General features: G+C 36.4%; 1 protein-coding gene across 2 annotated transcripts in view; it reads left to right on the plus strand.

Annotated features, from left to right (window-relative positions):
• LOC121421081 overlaps nucleotides 1-17131 on the plus strand; it is a 107427-nt gene that overhangs the window by 57810 nt on the left and 32486 nt on the right. The window contains exons 23-35 of one of the 2 annotated variants that reach the window (XM_041615694.1): nucleotides 653-815; nucleotides 2052-2284; nucleotides 4856-5028; nucleotides 6380-6578; nucleotides 8288-8710; nucleotides 9221-9457; nucleotides 10298-10382; nucleotides 11997-12184; nucleotides 12418-12588; nucleotides 13250-13363; nucleotides 14800-14916; nucleotides 15685-15804; nucleotides 16378-16527. In XM_041615694.1, coding sequence (XP_041471628.1) covers nucleotides 653-815; nucleotides 2052-2284; nucleotides 4856-5028; nucleotides 6380-6578; nucleotides 8288-8710; nucleotides 9221-9457; nucleotides 10298-10382; nucleotides 11997-12184; nucleotides 12418-12588; nucleotides 13250-13363; nucleotides 14800-14916; nucleotides 15685-15804; nucleotides 16378-16527 — 2373 coding nt within the window. The remainder of the gene's footprint in view (nucleotides 1-652; nucleotides 816-2051; nucleotides 2285-4855; nucleotides 5029-6379; nucleotides 6579-8287; nucleotides 8711-9220; nucleotides 9458-10297; nucleotides 10383-11996; nucleotides 12185-12417; nucleotides 12589-13249; nucleotides 13364-14799; nucleotides 14917-15684; nucleotides 15805-16377; nucleotides 16528-17131) is intronic. The other variant, XM_041615695.1, reaches the window with a different exon arrangement.

Consider the following 17131-nt stretch of genomic DNA (forward strand, 5'->3'; position numbering starts at 1 on the left):
ACACGTTGTAAGGGTAATCGGTTGTGTATTAGCTCTTTTAAGAGCGTATTGAAACGCTATTGTGAAATTGAAAGGGTTCTCAGTCAAAAACATCATAATTTTGTCATATCATTAGATAATAGCACGCATGTACAGTTGTTGTAAACATGTTCGCTTCATGATTCTTTTGTAAATTGAATTGCTTTCGTGTTTGATTTCTGAATAAAATCTTTCTATGAAAGAAAAAAAAAAAAAAATGTTGGGAACACTGAGTAGGGCAATCCCCCGTCTTTTAAGTGATCTATTCCCTGTAATTGTAAATATATATATCATTGTTTTTTTCATATTTATTGGTAACTTATTGATAATATTTTACAATTTTCTTCTTTTAATCAACATCATTCACAGATGTTTATACAGACAGCTCAAAAAAAATATTTATGATCTTTCACCAAACATTGAAATCGCAGATGAAGATATGAATTTGGGATATGTCACGGATAGCTTATGTGACGGATTGCTTAGAAGTCATATATCATTGTTACTGTTTTTAATTGATGCAAAATTAATACAATACAGAGGTGAAATTTAAGTTCTTTCAACAGAGTATCCTCTACTATTTTACTTATTTTTTTCATTATTGTTTTATTTGCTTTTTTGTCTTCGGCCTCAGACGTCTCCAACACCAGGATACAGGATCTCTTGGATGATGACGTCAGGAATATCACCCTAGATGTCTCTTTCGGGTACATTGAATTGCGTGCCTACTCTCCGTGGTATTATACAGGGACCACAATATCTATTACCATCGTTGGAGTTCCCGGACTGCAAACAAGGTAAAATTTTCCAAATCCGAATTTTAAAAAGACCGAGATTACGTTTAAAGCTGTCCTGCTGGGTTCCTACGGGAGTTACCATAAGCAGAAATATGAACAGAAACAGATAGATGTCGAGTGCGGTCCAGTGATTAGAGCAGCCATTCTTGATTACTTTTGTTGAAGCTCCACATTTCTTGTTGAAAATCTCAACTGCTCCACTTTCCTTCATGTGACCGTGTAAAGTATTACGGAGGGTGGGGGGCATCGGAGGAGAGTCCCCTAACGACTTGGCAAAGGGTCTGTTATTAATATCAACCAAAAAAGGGACCAATGGCAACAAACTTCAACAACTTTCAAAATCAAAGTGACTTTTCAAAACATACCAGTAGGCGCTAGTTCTTCCAGATTATGCCAGTTTGGGAAATGCAGGCTTGACTGATGTGATGGCAACTCGGAGAACGTTGCACGAATGCGTGTTTGTTATTCTTTTCCTGTATTTGTTCTTAATGAAGTTCATGTTTGAAAAACACTGTTCACAAATATATGTTGATCCAAAAATTGTGAGAATCTTGGTTGACATGCTTCTAAGAACAGGGAAATCAGTAAGTTCAATCCAAAACTTTTCCAACTCGACCATTGAACTGCAGTTTCAGTTCATCATCAGCCTGTAGCTCGATGAGTTGTTCTTGAAGGTCTTGCTGGGACATGTCTGGAGAAATTGCTGCTGCTTGTTCCAACCATCTTTCATCCGTTGGGTCCACCAAAAATGGTTGTGTCGAAACTAACAGGATGCTGTCCAAATTCTTGAAATCCGCAAGGCTCGGTGCGCAACAAGTGGCGCGCGCGCCACAATTTGAGAATCCCTGCTCTAAAAAGGATCAAGTCCTTAATTTTTCTTGCTCTAACAAAAAGCACAAAATAATTTCAAGTGCAACTAAGAACTTCACACCAATAATGTCCGAGAGTCTTTCTTATCAATCTGGTTGTACCAAAGATAGCTGCCTTTTGAATGTCGTACATCCGAAGATGAGGAGAGATCTTGGTTATGCAGGCTTCCATTCCCTTCTCCACCATTCCTGAGTGACCAATGATGACTGGTGTGGCCTCTCAGTGTCTTCACGTTCCACATCCTCTCGTTCTCAATCCAAATCTCAAACTATTATCATTATTATTATTATTGTTATTATTATCATTATTATCATTATTATTAGTATCATCATCATTATCATGACTCGTCGTTTCTCACCCCTTTAGGATAGATATATTAAACATGGAATTGCGGACTTTCAGCGATGATGTGCAAGGTAGCAGATGCTTGGATACACTGTCCATCTATGATCCAATGACAAAAGGTTATCGTGAAATATGTGGACATCTTCCACCGTTCCGACTCATCATGCCAACCGATATCGCATTAGAGATATCGATAGGAGAGCTTCAGGTGACCATGGAACCCCTAGGCTTCAGTCTGTACTACGAGATAGTTGGTAGGTGCTTTATATGCTGTCTTTCAACAAAACTCCGCTACTTTCAATTTAAACTTTTCAGTCGGATAATGGGGGCGAACAAACATCTTTACGATATTGGCTTGTCTGAATCTAATTTATATACATTTTGTTCTTCCTCTGTTGAAAGCATTTCACATCTGTTTTGGACTGCCCTGTAACTCAACAATTTATTTAAAACTTCCAAACCTCTTTTTTGAACAATGACGTGCATTTGAATATGAATTTATTTTTGTTTGGTTGCCCTGACGCTCAATACTCTACTGTAAACCGTTGTATTCTTTACGCTAAATATTTTATTTTTTTCGACACGTTGTAAGGGAGATCGGTTGTGTTTTAGTTCTTTTAAGAACGTATTGAAACGCTATTGTGAAATTGAAAGGGTTCTCATTCAAAAGCATCATAATTTTGTTTTATCAATAGATAATACTACGCATGTACAGTTGTTGTAAACATGTTCGCTTCATGATTATTCTGTAAAATTGAATTGCTTTCGTGTTTGATTTTGAATAAAATCTTTCTATGAAAGAAAAAAAAAGTTGGTAGATGCCCCCTTTTTCATAAAGGGTGATATACGTAGTTAGTTAAACCTGGGTTAACTCGGAATGCCAGTTGTCAATTCATTCACAAATTAAGAAAAAATCATATCCTGCTGCAAAAAAGAGGTTTCAAAAGTTAATTGAGTCCTGAAATGGAAAGAATAGGAAAATGCAAACATGAAATTATTTTTTAACATCAGTTGATATTCTATGATTGCCAGCAATATGGATTTGATATTATGAGGCCAAGCATTCCATAAAAGTGTGGTTTATCATTTTAATTTAGAATAGGTTTGAACCTATGTTTGATTATCAGGATACGACCCAATTAGTATAGAAATTACTTAAAATCTTCTTTTTTCATTTGCTTGTACTACGAGATTCGGGTAGGTGCCTTGGAATTATGTGGATTCTTGCATTAGATTAAAATAAGATGTGGTGTGAATAGGAAGTTTTTTTATTAGCTGGTGGACGTTGGAGTTGGGTATCAGTGGGATTGAGGGAGGGAGTATGTGAATCAATCTGGTGCCAATTTTAGGAATACAAAAACTATTAAAGGTCAAATCCACCCCCAACAAAAAGTTGATTTGAATAACAAGTTAAGAACTTATAAACATATAATGTTGAAAATATCAACATGTAGGGTACAAGAAAGAGGTGATATTAACAATTTTGTGTGTGGAATATAGCTGAGCAATTGTCGCCGGAGCAAATGTCTTGGGACCAAAAAATTTGGCTTCATAACATAGTGATATACAAATGAAAGAAATGAAGATGTCACCGACTTACTGATTCTCTATTCTAACTTTTCTGTTGGAATCACTGGCGGATCCAGGAGGAGGGGCAAAGCCGGCCCGTGCCACCCCCTCCCTTTGAGAGGCACATTTAAAAATTGTAATGTAGAATTGCAGTTTTAATAGAAGTGTCCCCCCCCCCTTTAAAAGTGAAGACCTTTTATTTTGGCTTGCCAAATTTTTCGTCAGAAAATGTGCCACCCCCCCTCTCCTTGGAAAATCCTGGATCCACCCCTGTTAGAATCATGCAATTGAATAAACCTAATATGATAGACGGTTTCCATATCTTCTGTTTCTGATTTAATTATGTCCCATATTTTTCATTGAATCATACTTTTTCAAGACTTTCAGAGGGAGCAATACATTTGATTAGACAGCTTCCATATTTTATGTATATGATTTGATTATTTCGCATAATTTTCATATAATCATAAATTTTCAAGACTTTCAGAGGGAGCAATGCATTTGATAAGACAGCTTCCATATTTTCTGTATATGATTTGATAATTTTCATTGAATCATAACTTTTCAAAACTTTCAGAGGGAGCAATACATTTGATAAGACAGCTTCCATATTTTCTGTATATGATTTGATAATTTTCATTGAATCATAACTTTTCAAGACTTTCAAAGGGAGCAATGGATTTGATTAGACAGCTTCCATATTTTCTGTATATGATTTGATTATTTCGCATAAAAAAAAATTTCATTTAATCATAAATTTTCAAGAATTTCAGAGGGAGCAATGCATTTGATTAGACAGCTTCCATATTTTCTGTATATGATTTGATAATTTTCATTGAATCATAACTTTTCAAGACTTTCAGAGGGAGCAATGCATTTGATTAGACAGCTTCCATATTTTCTGTATATGATTTGATTATTTCGCATAAAAAAATTTTCATTTAATCATAAATTTTCAAGAATTTCAGAGGGAGCAATGCATTTGATTAGACAGCTTCCATATTTTCTGTATATGATTTGATTATTTCGCATAAAATTTTTTTTCATTTAATCATAAATTTTCACGAATTTCAGAGGGAGCAATGCATTTGATTAGACAGCTTCCATTTTTTCTGTATACGATTTGATAATTTTCATTGAATCGTAACTTTTCAAGACTTTCAGATGGAGCAATGTTTTTGATTGGACAGCTTCCACATTTTCTGTATATGATTTGATTATTGCTTATATATTTCGTTTAATTATAACTTTTCAAGACTGTCAGCGGGAGCAGTGCATCACAGGATGCGGGGAGAGTAGTCTGGTTTATGAGGACGGCATCCTTGGAACGTCCCCCTTTCCATCAACCTTCTCACCATTCAGTGAATGCCAGGTTCGAGTAATAGGACCGCCAGACCAATACATCGCTATCAATTTCACGGACTACAGAGTAATATATTAATATTTTTCATTAAAAAAAAATCGATTCAATTCAATTAAAAAGAACACAATGATAACAAAAGTATATATACACAAAGAGAATATAAATAACAACCAAAACAAAGGTTTCGACAGAACATAACCGGAACCAATAGTTGTAGTAATGAAATAATGGTTGGCGCTTAATAAATAACAATATAGATGAATATAATAATAAATGAAAATGGGGCATGCGCGAAAAAGACATAAAAAAGCTTGTTAAAACGTGCATACTTAAGATATGTTCATCATTAAAATGAAATTAAAATTATACATGGTTATGGACGCGGAAAGTACAAATGAATATATAGAGATAGAATTATGATTTCATTAAAAGCAAAGCAACTATATCAAACTAAGGTGAAACAACTTTTCCTTCGATATCTGTTTTTCTGTATGCCAATCAGTGACGAAACGAGCCCCCCCCCAAAAAAAAAAAAAAATAATAATAATAATGAAATTGACATAATTACATAATATTTAGAAAATAAGATTATATCCTACCCCTTTATTCTTTTCATTCCCTTCTTTTTTTTATTTTGTTTTTTGTGGGCCTTGGGTTTTTGGGGGGTGTGGCCATACCCCAAGCCCTCTCCCATCTGTATGCCAATCAATTTAGTGAAATACATATTCAATTACAATAAATTTTAATAAGTTGAGCAGTTGAAGCTTTTTAAATGCTATAATGGTAAATGGTAGTAACCTTTTTTTACCTGATTGCTAAGATAGCTTTAATGCTTGTAAGCAAGCAACTAGAGGACCAATGACTTGAGGTCCTCTCCGAGGGACCGGGTAATGAGGTGTTAGATGCCTTACCAAAGGGCACTAGCGGAACAAATGGGAATCGAACCTGGGTCACCGAAATACGTAACCCCCGGTCTACAGACTGAGCTATCACGTCTTAATATATTCTGGTATCTTTAGAATGCTAATAAATCATATTTTTATGTAATATCAGTCTCATGATTATCTCTATTGGATAATTCTCTAAGACACAATCATAAAACTCAGGTTTTATTTTCATTGATACACCCATATGTAATTAGATAACCATGCAGGTATCAAAAGAATGCTCATAAATAATTCATGTATTATTACCAGTCTCATGATTATCAATTGGATATTTCTTCTCAGAAACACTTATTGAAGTTTTTTTTAATACACCCGTGAATACTTAGATGACCAGTTCAGGTGTCTTTAGAATGCTAATAAATCATACTTTTATGTAATATCAGTTTTCTGAGTATCCATTGGACAATTTTCCCAGAAGCATCCATTAAAGTTTGGTTCTCTTTTTATTCATGCACCCTATACGTATTTAGATGAATACTGTGGGGTCTATGGACATGTGCTCTGACCTTCTTGTGCTCTATTCACGAGATGATTGGAATCAACCTATCGAGAGGGGATGTACTGTTTTCCCGTCATTTCTCATCACAAACACCAGTCAAGTAGATGTTCGTCTCTCTCTTGGCTTAGAAATGTCTTCAGACGGATTCCAAGCACTTGTCACCTTTGTTGGTGGGTTAAGTTTATTTTTTTCAGTGGGCCGTTCATAATTAAAAGCTACTTTAAGAACGACTTTCTTATGCGCTAAGCCATCGCCATTGAACATTTTGGTGCGTACCATTTACCACAAAAAAGGATCACCAGTAGTTGTTAAAGTCGCTCTAATATGACGAACAGCTTTACGAAACGCCCACCACGGCCGGATAATATACGTGACCGGTCATGTCAAAACTAGCACGTAGTTGCTAAAATGAAAACAAAAGAGATATTCAGTGGCCTCAAAAAAGGAAATCCTTAGCTTTTATATGATTTTTATATTAAGAGTTTGAATCCAATTTCAGATTTTGTTACTAATATATCAATATTTTTATGGACTGGCTCATTCATACTTTAACGATTTAGTCACTGTGTATAAGCCAACATGTCATTCACGTTAATAAAGCATGAATTTATGTTATTAGTCGTACCTCCAATATCAGCAAAATCATATGGCGAACGTTCGTTTCCTCATGCAGCCCCCGTTTTATGGAACAAACTCCCAAATTCCCCGAAAACAATCGACTCCTTTAACAAATTCAAAACAGCTCTTAAAACATGTATATTTAAATGGTACCTAGCCTCATCAAAACGAACTCACCAACACTTCTCTTCCTATCCTTTGATCTCTCAAGCGCGTAGAAACTCATTTATGTGTTGTGCGCTATACAAATCCTAACCATTATTATCATTATTATTATTACACCAACTCTTTAAATTTTAAAGAAAATACCACACTCGAGTTCCTGAAGACATGTAGAATAAAAGACTTAGGTGAGAGGTCCAAAGAAAATGGGGAAAGAAGGTTTGAAGATGTGGGTTGACTCAAGTATGAGATATGTACACTGTGCAATCTCGAGGAAAAAAATTCCACACATTTTGAATAACTTTACATACTTTTGTTACCTTGTTCATACTTAAAATATGCCGTTTGACGTTTTCAATTCAATTCAATTCAATTCTTTTATTTCATTTCCATTCAAAACAATACAAAGTAATATAAAACAATATAAATCAAATACAATTTTACAGAAGGGCATTCTTACTTCGTAAAAAAAAACACAGTATAATATAGAGCATAAATGGATATGTTTTCGTGAGGACTTTCCTATTTTGGACTCATTGTTTAATCTTATTCAGACCAAACCATATCACTTAATAAACAAGGTCGACTATGATTATAGAATGCAGATTCCATTTGTGTTTGTTTGCAGTGTTAAACATACCCTATTTCCTTGAGTCATGGAGATGTATAATCATAGTGTTTAATGTGCTTGCAACAGAATTCGGAAGTCACAATCGGCATCGTAGAGGGGCCACCCAGTTCCTGTAGGCAATGGGTTATGGGATTGACTTCTGAATTTTGTAGTTACATTAAGCGTAGTACCGGATTTATCCCTGGAATATCGAGCTCCATTAGGCAATATTAACTTCTGAATTCTGTAATGACCATACGTTTTGCTGAGTGGCCGAACATTTCCCCTAGGCAATGGATTAACTTGTTGAATGCTGAATTCTGTTTTTCCAATGTACTTTATAGAGTGACCACCCAACTCCAGTGGGCAATGGGTTAACCTGCTGACTATTGAATTCTGCAATTACCCTTGGTTTGTAGAGTGACCAGAGAGTTCAGCTATGGCAATGGGTTAATCGTCTCTCAATGTTCTTTTAAAAAATGTATCTAGATAAGCCCGGGTGTTTCGAGAGCAGCTTAGACCAATGCATGTCTTCTACCTACGAATGTGGCGGAACCTCGGGCATCATCCTATCCCCGAACTACCCAGAACTCACCCGAAGTGTCGAGGTGTGTTCGTGGACCATCACAACTCCCGTGAAGTCCTACATCAGGCTCAACATCACAGACTTCGTCTTCAACCTCGATTGCACTCGGCAACGTCTGGAGATTATGGAGCAAAATGCAGAGACAGGGGTGCCTACACAACTGGCTGTATTCTGCAGAGATAATCCACCATCGGGGATCTTGGAGACTAATCTGAATTCTGTATCTGTTGGGCTAAACATCGAAAACCGAATGTTCGGGATACGGATGTCATTAGAGTACGAAGCAGCCTACTTTGAACGTCCTTATTCCAATGGCTCCATTTCAGGTAAAAAAAAATTAAAAAGGCCGCCAGGGGGTTCTGTCATTGCAAGATGAATACACCGGGCTCGTCCACAGATGCATTAAAAAAGACATGTTTGACGATCGGGCGATGTACGATCGTGCAGTGAAAATGGCTTCTCTGTATTGCCAATATATTGTATCATGTTACAAAACCTTTTATGGTGTCTACCTTGTGATGAAAGTGTCGCCTTCTCTCATGGCAATACTTTGTAGGAAATTGATTACATAGTCATTTATTCAGTGCTATATAGCCTCTTGATGAGTCAACTGTGCCTATTTGTAGACATTTTCACTCCTAAAAGCAGTAAAGTCCCCTCTTGAAAGACGCAAATCTCTCACCCTCGAGACTGGTCCTTCGCCTCAATCTGAGACGAGTGTGTGTGGGGGGGGGTGTGGGTGTGTGTGTAGGCAAACCATGATCCGATGCCAGGTGTAGGTCTAGCTATACTTCACCGTTTGCTATGTCGTTTGTAATTATGTTATTAATTTGTAGATCAACATTGCCCACCCACTGGATCGGGTGACACAAGAGCTTGGGACTATTTCAACGGGAACTGCTACCAATTCGTCCAACATCCAACTGATCTGACATGGGTGGCTGCCGAAGACGAATGCACAGCCATTGCCGAATCGGGCCATCTTGTCAGTATACGAAGTAGGGATGAGGCAATGTTTATCCACTACATGCTAACGTCACAATGGCCTGTGCAAGGAATTGACACATACATTGGTACGTAGAATGTTCTGTAATTTAAATTATATCCGAATATTAGTGGTTCGAACATATAGAGTAAAAACAATTCTGGAAGGTCAGCAACGCGCAGAATGAAAAAAAAACGGTGTTTAATTTCAGATAGTTCTCTTTCGAGTGTTGCACGTCTTTTAAAACCGCACAATTCCGGTAATTTCAACTAGATTAATAACGTAGTAAAGTCGTACTATTCGAAAACCGTGATTGCTGTTAAAACCGCCAAATTCTGGTACTTTCAACTAGATTAATAACGTAGTAAAGTCGTACTATTCGAAAATCATGATTGCGGATCCCGACAATAACAATTATTTGATTTTTGTTTTCATTCCACATTTCATGATTGAATTAATCAAATTCATTTTATTTTTTTGATGAAGAAGTGGGTTTCCATCTGGGGGTGATTCCGACAGAGTTCCTTGTGTCTAGGGTCGTGATGTATGAAATTAAGGCATCACTGACTTGGTCAAACCTGCAAAGTGGACACTCGGCACATGGGTAATAATCAATAAGAATGGGTTTTACATACATCATGTATCAGTGGGCACTAGCACTAAACATGACCTTTAAATCATACTTAACTCTTTGTGACACCCCTGCTCCCCCCCCCGGAATACAATGCATCAAGTTGATGCAGGCACACCAAGACAGTATGAAAATTGCACAAAACACACTGTGATTTAGATTTGTAGAAGTTAACGTAAACGTTTGTTAATATTTACCGGTATAGTTACGCAGATAATGTATGATAGACATTTCATATCTTAGTATTTTGATAATTTGTTGTTTGTAATATTCAAACGCAATACATTTTTATGTCAGGTTTGGGTAGCAGAACATTTAGTGGTATATTTCAATGGACGGATGGATCCCCGATGACGTACACCGATTGGTATATTCCACCTTTGTAAGTAAATATATTGTATACCCATACTAAGCATATTAACAATGACATTTGTGTAGTTGCTTTCTTGCATTTATCCACATACTGTACATAAAGAAGGGTAACATACGGGACTTGCACACACACAGCCTCGCCCCAAGCCTCTTTTTCTCACGCACACACACTACACTCGCCCACACCTTAAATGCACATTCATTCTAAGTATACGATCGCACACACGCACCCTCACACACTACACACCAATGGTAATGTATATACACACAGCCTCCACCATACCGTAATGTGCACACCCTTATTCACACCCACACACACCCGCACTGCGACCTCAGCTTCTCTGTAAAGCACACACCCTCACCCACTCACGCACACGACCTCTTACCTTTTCTCTGTCACACACAAACACCCAGAACAATTCCCCAATGGGCGTACACACATCATATGAACACAAATGCACAATGCCCCCCCCCCCCCTCTCCTTTCTCTCTCTCTCTCTCTTGGAATTCCACAACCAAACGAAAAATGCCGTAGAAAAGTTCCCTTTTTTGCATTAATCACTTGTGTGCACAATCACGTAGGCTCATTGAAGACTCTAACTTAATGATGACGCAAATTGTTCTGCGATGAGAAGCCATAGATGTAATGATGATGATGCTAAAAAAATAATAATGATAATTGTATAATGATAAAAAGACGCATTCTTATGTAGCACACTCGTCCTTTCAAAAAAAGGTCTCAATGCACATCAAGGAAAAAAAAGAAGAAGTGAATGGTGAAGGGAAGTTGCTGAAATGTTATAATTATATCATTATCACACGACATATATTCTCAATGCAGATTGAAATTGCTAAATTGCCTTAAACTTGCCTTACAGTGTGTGTGATCGTATTCCAGAGTTCCGGCGCTACATGCGCTAGCCCACAATAATTCCTTCGAGAAAGATGTTAGATTTTGAACAACTTCATGTTTCCCAAGTTACCCGGACGTCTATGTCCTGAAATCACTTAAAGGACAAGGCCATTCCAACAAAAAATTGATTTGAATAAAAAGAGAATAATCCAACAAACATAGCACTGAAAATTTCATCAAAATCGGATATAAAATAAGAAAGTTATGACATTTTATTATATGAAATACGAAATATTTTAATTTTCCTCTCGTTGTTCAGTGACACAAAACTAATTCCTCCCTGAACATGTGGAATAAGCATTGTTTAGTACTGTATGGTTCAGTCAAGTCCTTATTGTCAAATCTCTAAAAATGAAATATTGTAGTATTCAAACAATAAAAAAAACAAAAGAAATAGTGATTGATGGACATCATCGACCGACTCACCTAGTTTTACATATCACTGTTTTGTGAAAAATAAGCAGAACTTTAAAATGTCATAACTTTCTTATTTTACATCCGAGTTTGATGAAATGTTTAGTACTATGCTAGTTTGATTTTTCTCTATTCAAGTCAGCATTTTCCTGGGGTGGACTTGACCTTTAAATCAGAGTCGCTCTTACGTGACCTGACCACCAACCACTGCAATGGTCTAAACACAGATGATACAGATTCATATTACCTTGTGGTAAAGAAAGTAATAATTTTTCAAATATTCAAATATCGTCTTAGCCCGCAAGGCCAGCCGGTTAGTGAAATTATTAGACCCCTAAACGAGCCCGATGGAGGTGGACTTGATGCCTGCACGCAGATTGAGATTACTAGCATCCGATCGACTGCCTCCTGGCATGATATCCCTTGTCTGGCTCGAGCCAGTAACCAGTTCATCTGCAAGGTTCCAGCCCTATCAAGTAACGCAGGTATTCTTTTATACTTCCTTTATGACAACTTTGGAATATATATTCGCGAGATAATTATCATGGTTATTACTCATCAATTTCACCTTTTGGGAGTAAATCTCACCATGATTTAGCACATTACAAATTAATATTCAGACCCAAATTGTCAGAGAATTCGTTTTCTTTTTCATCTGCCCAAACGATATACCATCACTTGGTCTTAGTCTCCTTGGTTACTTTTCTTTTGCTTTCAGATATCAGGAGCATAGTCTCAGTGCAGCCCGAATACATAAATCCATCCAGTGTTCCTAACTGCCCTGCTACGATGATTACATGTGGGACTGGGGAGTGTGTCCATAGTGTTTATACATGTGACCGACATGAGGATTGTTCCGATGGCACCGATGAAAGAAATTGCCCAGATAGTGAGTATCGGGTAATCTGTGATAAAAGCTGAAAAAAAATGAAAATAAAACCTATATGTTCATATTGCTTAAGGTTGTTTTAAATCAGCTGTTCTTTACTCTCGAAGCGACAAAGATCATGATTAAAAATATGACGCCGTAGATACTGAACAGTGTTTCGCTAATTTAAAGCTATCTGACCTTCGTTTTGTCTGATAAAACCTTTAAAAAAATGAACATAAAACCTATATTTTCACATTGCTTTAAGGTTGTTTAATTCAGCGGTTCTGTTCTTTTCTCTCGAAGCTACGAAGTTTATGATTAAAAAAAACATGACGCCGAAGATACTGAACAGTGCTGCGCTAATTTAAAGCTATCCGACCTTAAATTCCATCTTAAATATACACATAAAACTGTATTTTCCACTTCAGCATTAACAGTTGCAAGCTGTTCGTTTTCTCTGATAAAACCTGAAAAAAAATGAACATAAAACCTATATTTTCACATTGCTTAAGGTTGTTTTAATACAGCGGTTCTGTTCTTTTCTCTCGAAACGACGTAGATCATGATTAAAAAATGTGACGCCATAGATTTTGAGCATTGCTACGCTAATTCAAAGCTGTCTGACCATAAATTCTTAGATATACACTTAAAACTGTATTTTTCACTTCAACATTAACAGTTACAAGCTGTTCGTCATCCGATTTTCAATGCGATAATGGTGAATGCGTCCCGATCTCCTTTTATTGTGACAATGTGGACAACTGTGAGGATGGATCAGATGAGGATGATTGTGGTAAGTAAAAATAAAACAAATAATCAATTAATGTATTAGCCCTACTAAAAAGTACACAGTGCCCCCACAGTCTGTTCCACAGTTTGTTCACAGTGTGGAATTCAATGTGCAATCCCCTTCACACTGTTGAATGTGAACATTTGAACAGTGTGAATCATATATTCACATTGCCGACCATGTGACCACGCTGTGAACTGATGAACAGTCACACGGTTGAGTTGTCCACAGTGTGAAAGCATCTTCACGTTGTTTAATTTGAGCGTTAACAGTGTGAATAATATGTTCACATAGAACAGAGTTTGATAACATGAACATTTAAACAGTGTACATCATAAATTCACATAGTTGACCATGTGTACACACTGTGAGCAGTCACACTGTTGAGGTATCTACAGTGTGAAAATATCTTCACATTTGTTGAATTTGAGCATTTTAACAGTGGGAAATTTTTTTTCACGTAGAATAGAGTCTGACAATGAGAACACACTGTTTTCAGCTTGCCTGACACTGTGTTCTTTCCAGGGCAAACTGTCAGGTCGAAGGGAGCTGGATGTGGCAATTTTTTCCGTTGCGAAGCTGAGCCCCTATAATGTGTACACCAGCATGACCAGCTCGCCGAGAAAGAGACCGGGGGGGGGGGGCGTTTCATGAAAGGACTTGTCGGACGATTTATCCGACAAGTCCTATTTCATCCGACAGTTACCATAGAAACAGTACCTCTCAGTCAATCAAAACAATGGAAAGATGTCAGATCTGACATCTTGGAGGATGAAAATATTGATGAAACGCTCCCCTGAAATAAAGAAGTGATTATGTGCTTTATATTCCACATAAAGGAAGATTAAGATAATCGTAATGTATGAAAATCGAGGTTTCCCTGAGACTTAAATTCACTCGACCTGATTTTATGCATTGTCCCATCTGTAAAATTGTTTTGACACTCGATCTTTAACTGGTCTAAAGCAGAATATTGTAAGCATAATTGTTTAGGCCTACTGGAAAAGAAACCGCATGTTTTTACATACTTTTCAAATGGGGCCGAAATCACCGATCATGCCTAGGGATGATTACGCGATGTTCTTTGAATAATAATGATAATAATAATTAAAATGATGATAATGAACACTTCTAATGATATAGGAGTAGTAACAACAGTGACTTGCGTGACTGGTATAGGTATTGTGTACGTTTTTTCTCATACTTAAATCTCTCTCTCATTGACTCCTGTACAAAAGTTCTGACTAGGTTATTTTCCCACTAAAATCTGTTTTATAACATGCATCTCTATGGTGTTTTGACAAAAAAGTAAGATTTTTTTTTCATTTTACTTCGGAAATATATAATTCAAAATCCATTTTGTGGGCATTGAATTCAGAACCTGAATATACTCGGTTCATATTATAACTTTTAATCGGGCGTCCATTTTCTCTTTTTAGCACCTTACACCTGTAATGAGGGGGAATTTCGCTGTGATAACGGCCGGTGTATAGCGGATAATCTAATATGTGATTTGGTGGACCATTGCTTTGATAACTCTGATGAAACTAGTTGCGGTGAGTAGACATGTAGGCACTCTTACATGTATTCGGTTCAATATGAATATCTATTTTTTGTTTGCCTGATTACAAGATTACTTAATTGGGTAAGACATTGCAATTATAATATGCAAGCTTATATCATTTTAGATATGGTTTATTAAATAATTGACTTAGACATGATAGAGGGAATTTTAAGAAAAGAGAAAGATTATCAAGGTTAATCAGAAAGTACTGAGCTAAGCAGAGATAAAAGTGCGAACGGATGGTCTGAAAAAAGGGAAAATTATGAGGTAATTTAGATAAAGAATGGATTTATATTCATCTTTGTAACATATATTCAAAATTCGTGTTAGATGTTAGGCATAATATTTTCCGTATTATTACTTCATTTTACTATAATAACGCCGATTACGTAAGTAAAGAGCTTTGTATCTAAAAAATAATCAGTTCAATGAACAAATGCATCATGGACACAAAACTTTTATATATTATGAAATGGTATGTTCTCTGCAAAAATTCATCCGGTACAATTTTACGTTTGGATAATAAAGGGTTATTTGCTGTGATATACATTTGAATTAGATTTGTGTAAGGTTTGTCTGCAACAAATATTCCAGATGTCTATGAAGTAATAGTCCTGCATGAGTCCCATTTAAACTTTGATTAAACTTTATTGCAAAATATATTCTCACTTCAATCAACACGAAAATAGATACTTAAAAGATTTTATTACACAATATTAAAAGTATACTGTATTATAAGCCAGTATCTTTATATGTTTAGGGTCTTCTTCTGAGAACATCTTTACGTGTTACAGCGGTGATGATCATCCACTCTCTGTACAGTGTGATGGCATCGTGGACTGCATTGGAAGTTCTGCAGAAGATGAACTGTCGACTTGTGGTAATTAATTCATCAATTAATTCCCAGTTATCTATTCTTCTAGATATTCTTTGTAAAAGAATCGTAGGTATTTTGGTACGAATATTCGATTGAGGCAACATAACAACATGGAGTAGCAGATACATAACTCGGGCATATCTTTCGAAAATATTTGTTGGCGTGTAAAAAAAAATAAAAATATACACTTTTCGATTTTTTAATGAAGGGCTGAAAGATCTTTCTTCAAATGAGATTCTGTTTAGAAACCATCCAACAAATTCTTCAATTTTGTTTTATTATTTTGTCAATGTGAGAAAGGAATGTTACAAGCCGCATGGAATTTAAAAACAAAAATATTAGTTTTACGAAAGTGTTCCATTTATTACTTTGAATTATGAAAAATAGTAAATATATCGTTTGGGGGAGTTTGTTTGTAATATAGGGGACCCACTGACTTCCCTTCACTAGAGCATGGGGCACTTCTAGAAATGTTTATCAATCATTACCTGTTCTATTATATTCTGTAACCTCAAATTGCGTTTCTCAGTCACACAGATATCATGAATTGTTTTGTTGGGTTTTTTTTCTCTCTAGAATACAGACAACTGGACCATGGTTGTAGTGCTGATGAAATTGAGTGTAATAATGGTGCTTGCGTGAGTAGAGACTCGCAGTGCATCTATGACATTGATCCTAGTAGCTACATCACAGGATGCCGAGACGTGTCCCATCTTAGGTCGTGTGGTAGGTTGACAATCCATTCCGGTGCACGCATCTTCCGATAATTACAACACTTTGGTGTTAATTGGTGTACGTAGACGGCCAAACCAGCCATTCAACTCTGGTGTTAAGCTTTTGGTGTTCAACACTAATTGATCTTTTATACACTCTGGTGTTATGTTAAATCTGTAGGGTGTAATTCTAACACATCAGTGTGTTGTCGATCTGCATGTGGGGCACGAACTGTCAGTTTTGACAACCCGATTTTTTATAAAATCAAGTAACAATGTTCAAGTGGTGGCAATTTATCAGTCATATGTTTTTAACTGAATTAGAAATGCTTACTGATTAGCATTATTTGAGAAGGGCGATGGTTGTAACATTTACCCAGCCCTGCTAAAAATATTTTTATATAAAACAAATATAGACTGCTCTTGTATTCATACATTAATCAAAACAAACCTCAATCATTTTAAGACTGGTGTAAGCCTTACAGTTTTCATCGACATTCAATCTTTTGATAATAGTAGGACTAAATCGAGATCACTTCGAGAAAGTAGTTTTAGCTATTGACCTAAGGTGCAGTCAATATAAGGGCCCAAGTTTGAATGTAGTACGTGTTGTCTTC

This window comes from Lytechinus variegatus, chromosome 9 (genome assembly GCF_018143015.1).
Source record: "Lytechinus variegatus isolate NC3 chromosome 9, Lvar_3.0, whole genome shotgun sequence".
NCBI classification, from domain to species: Eukaryota; Metazoa; Echinodermata; class Echinoidea; order Temnopleuroida; family Toxopneustidae; genus Lytechinus; species Lytechinus variegatus.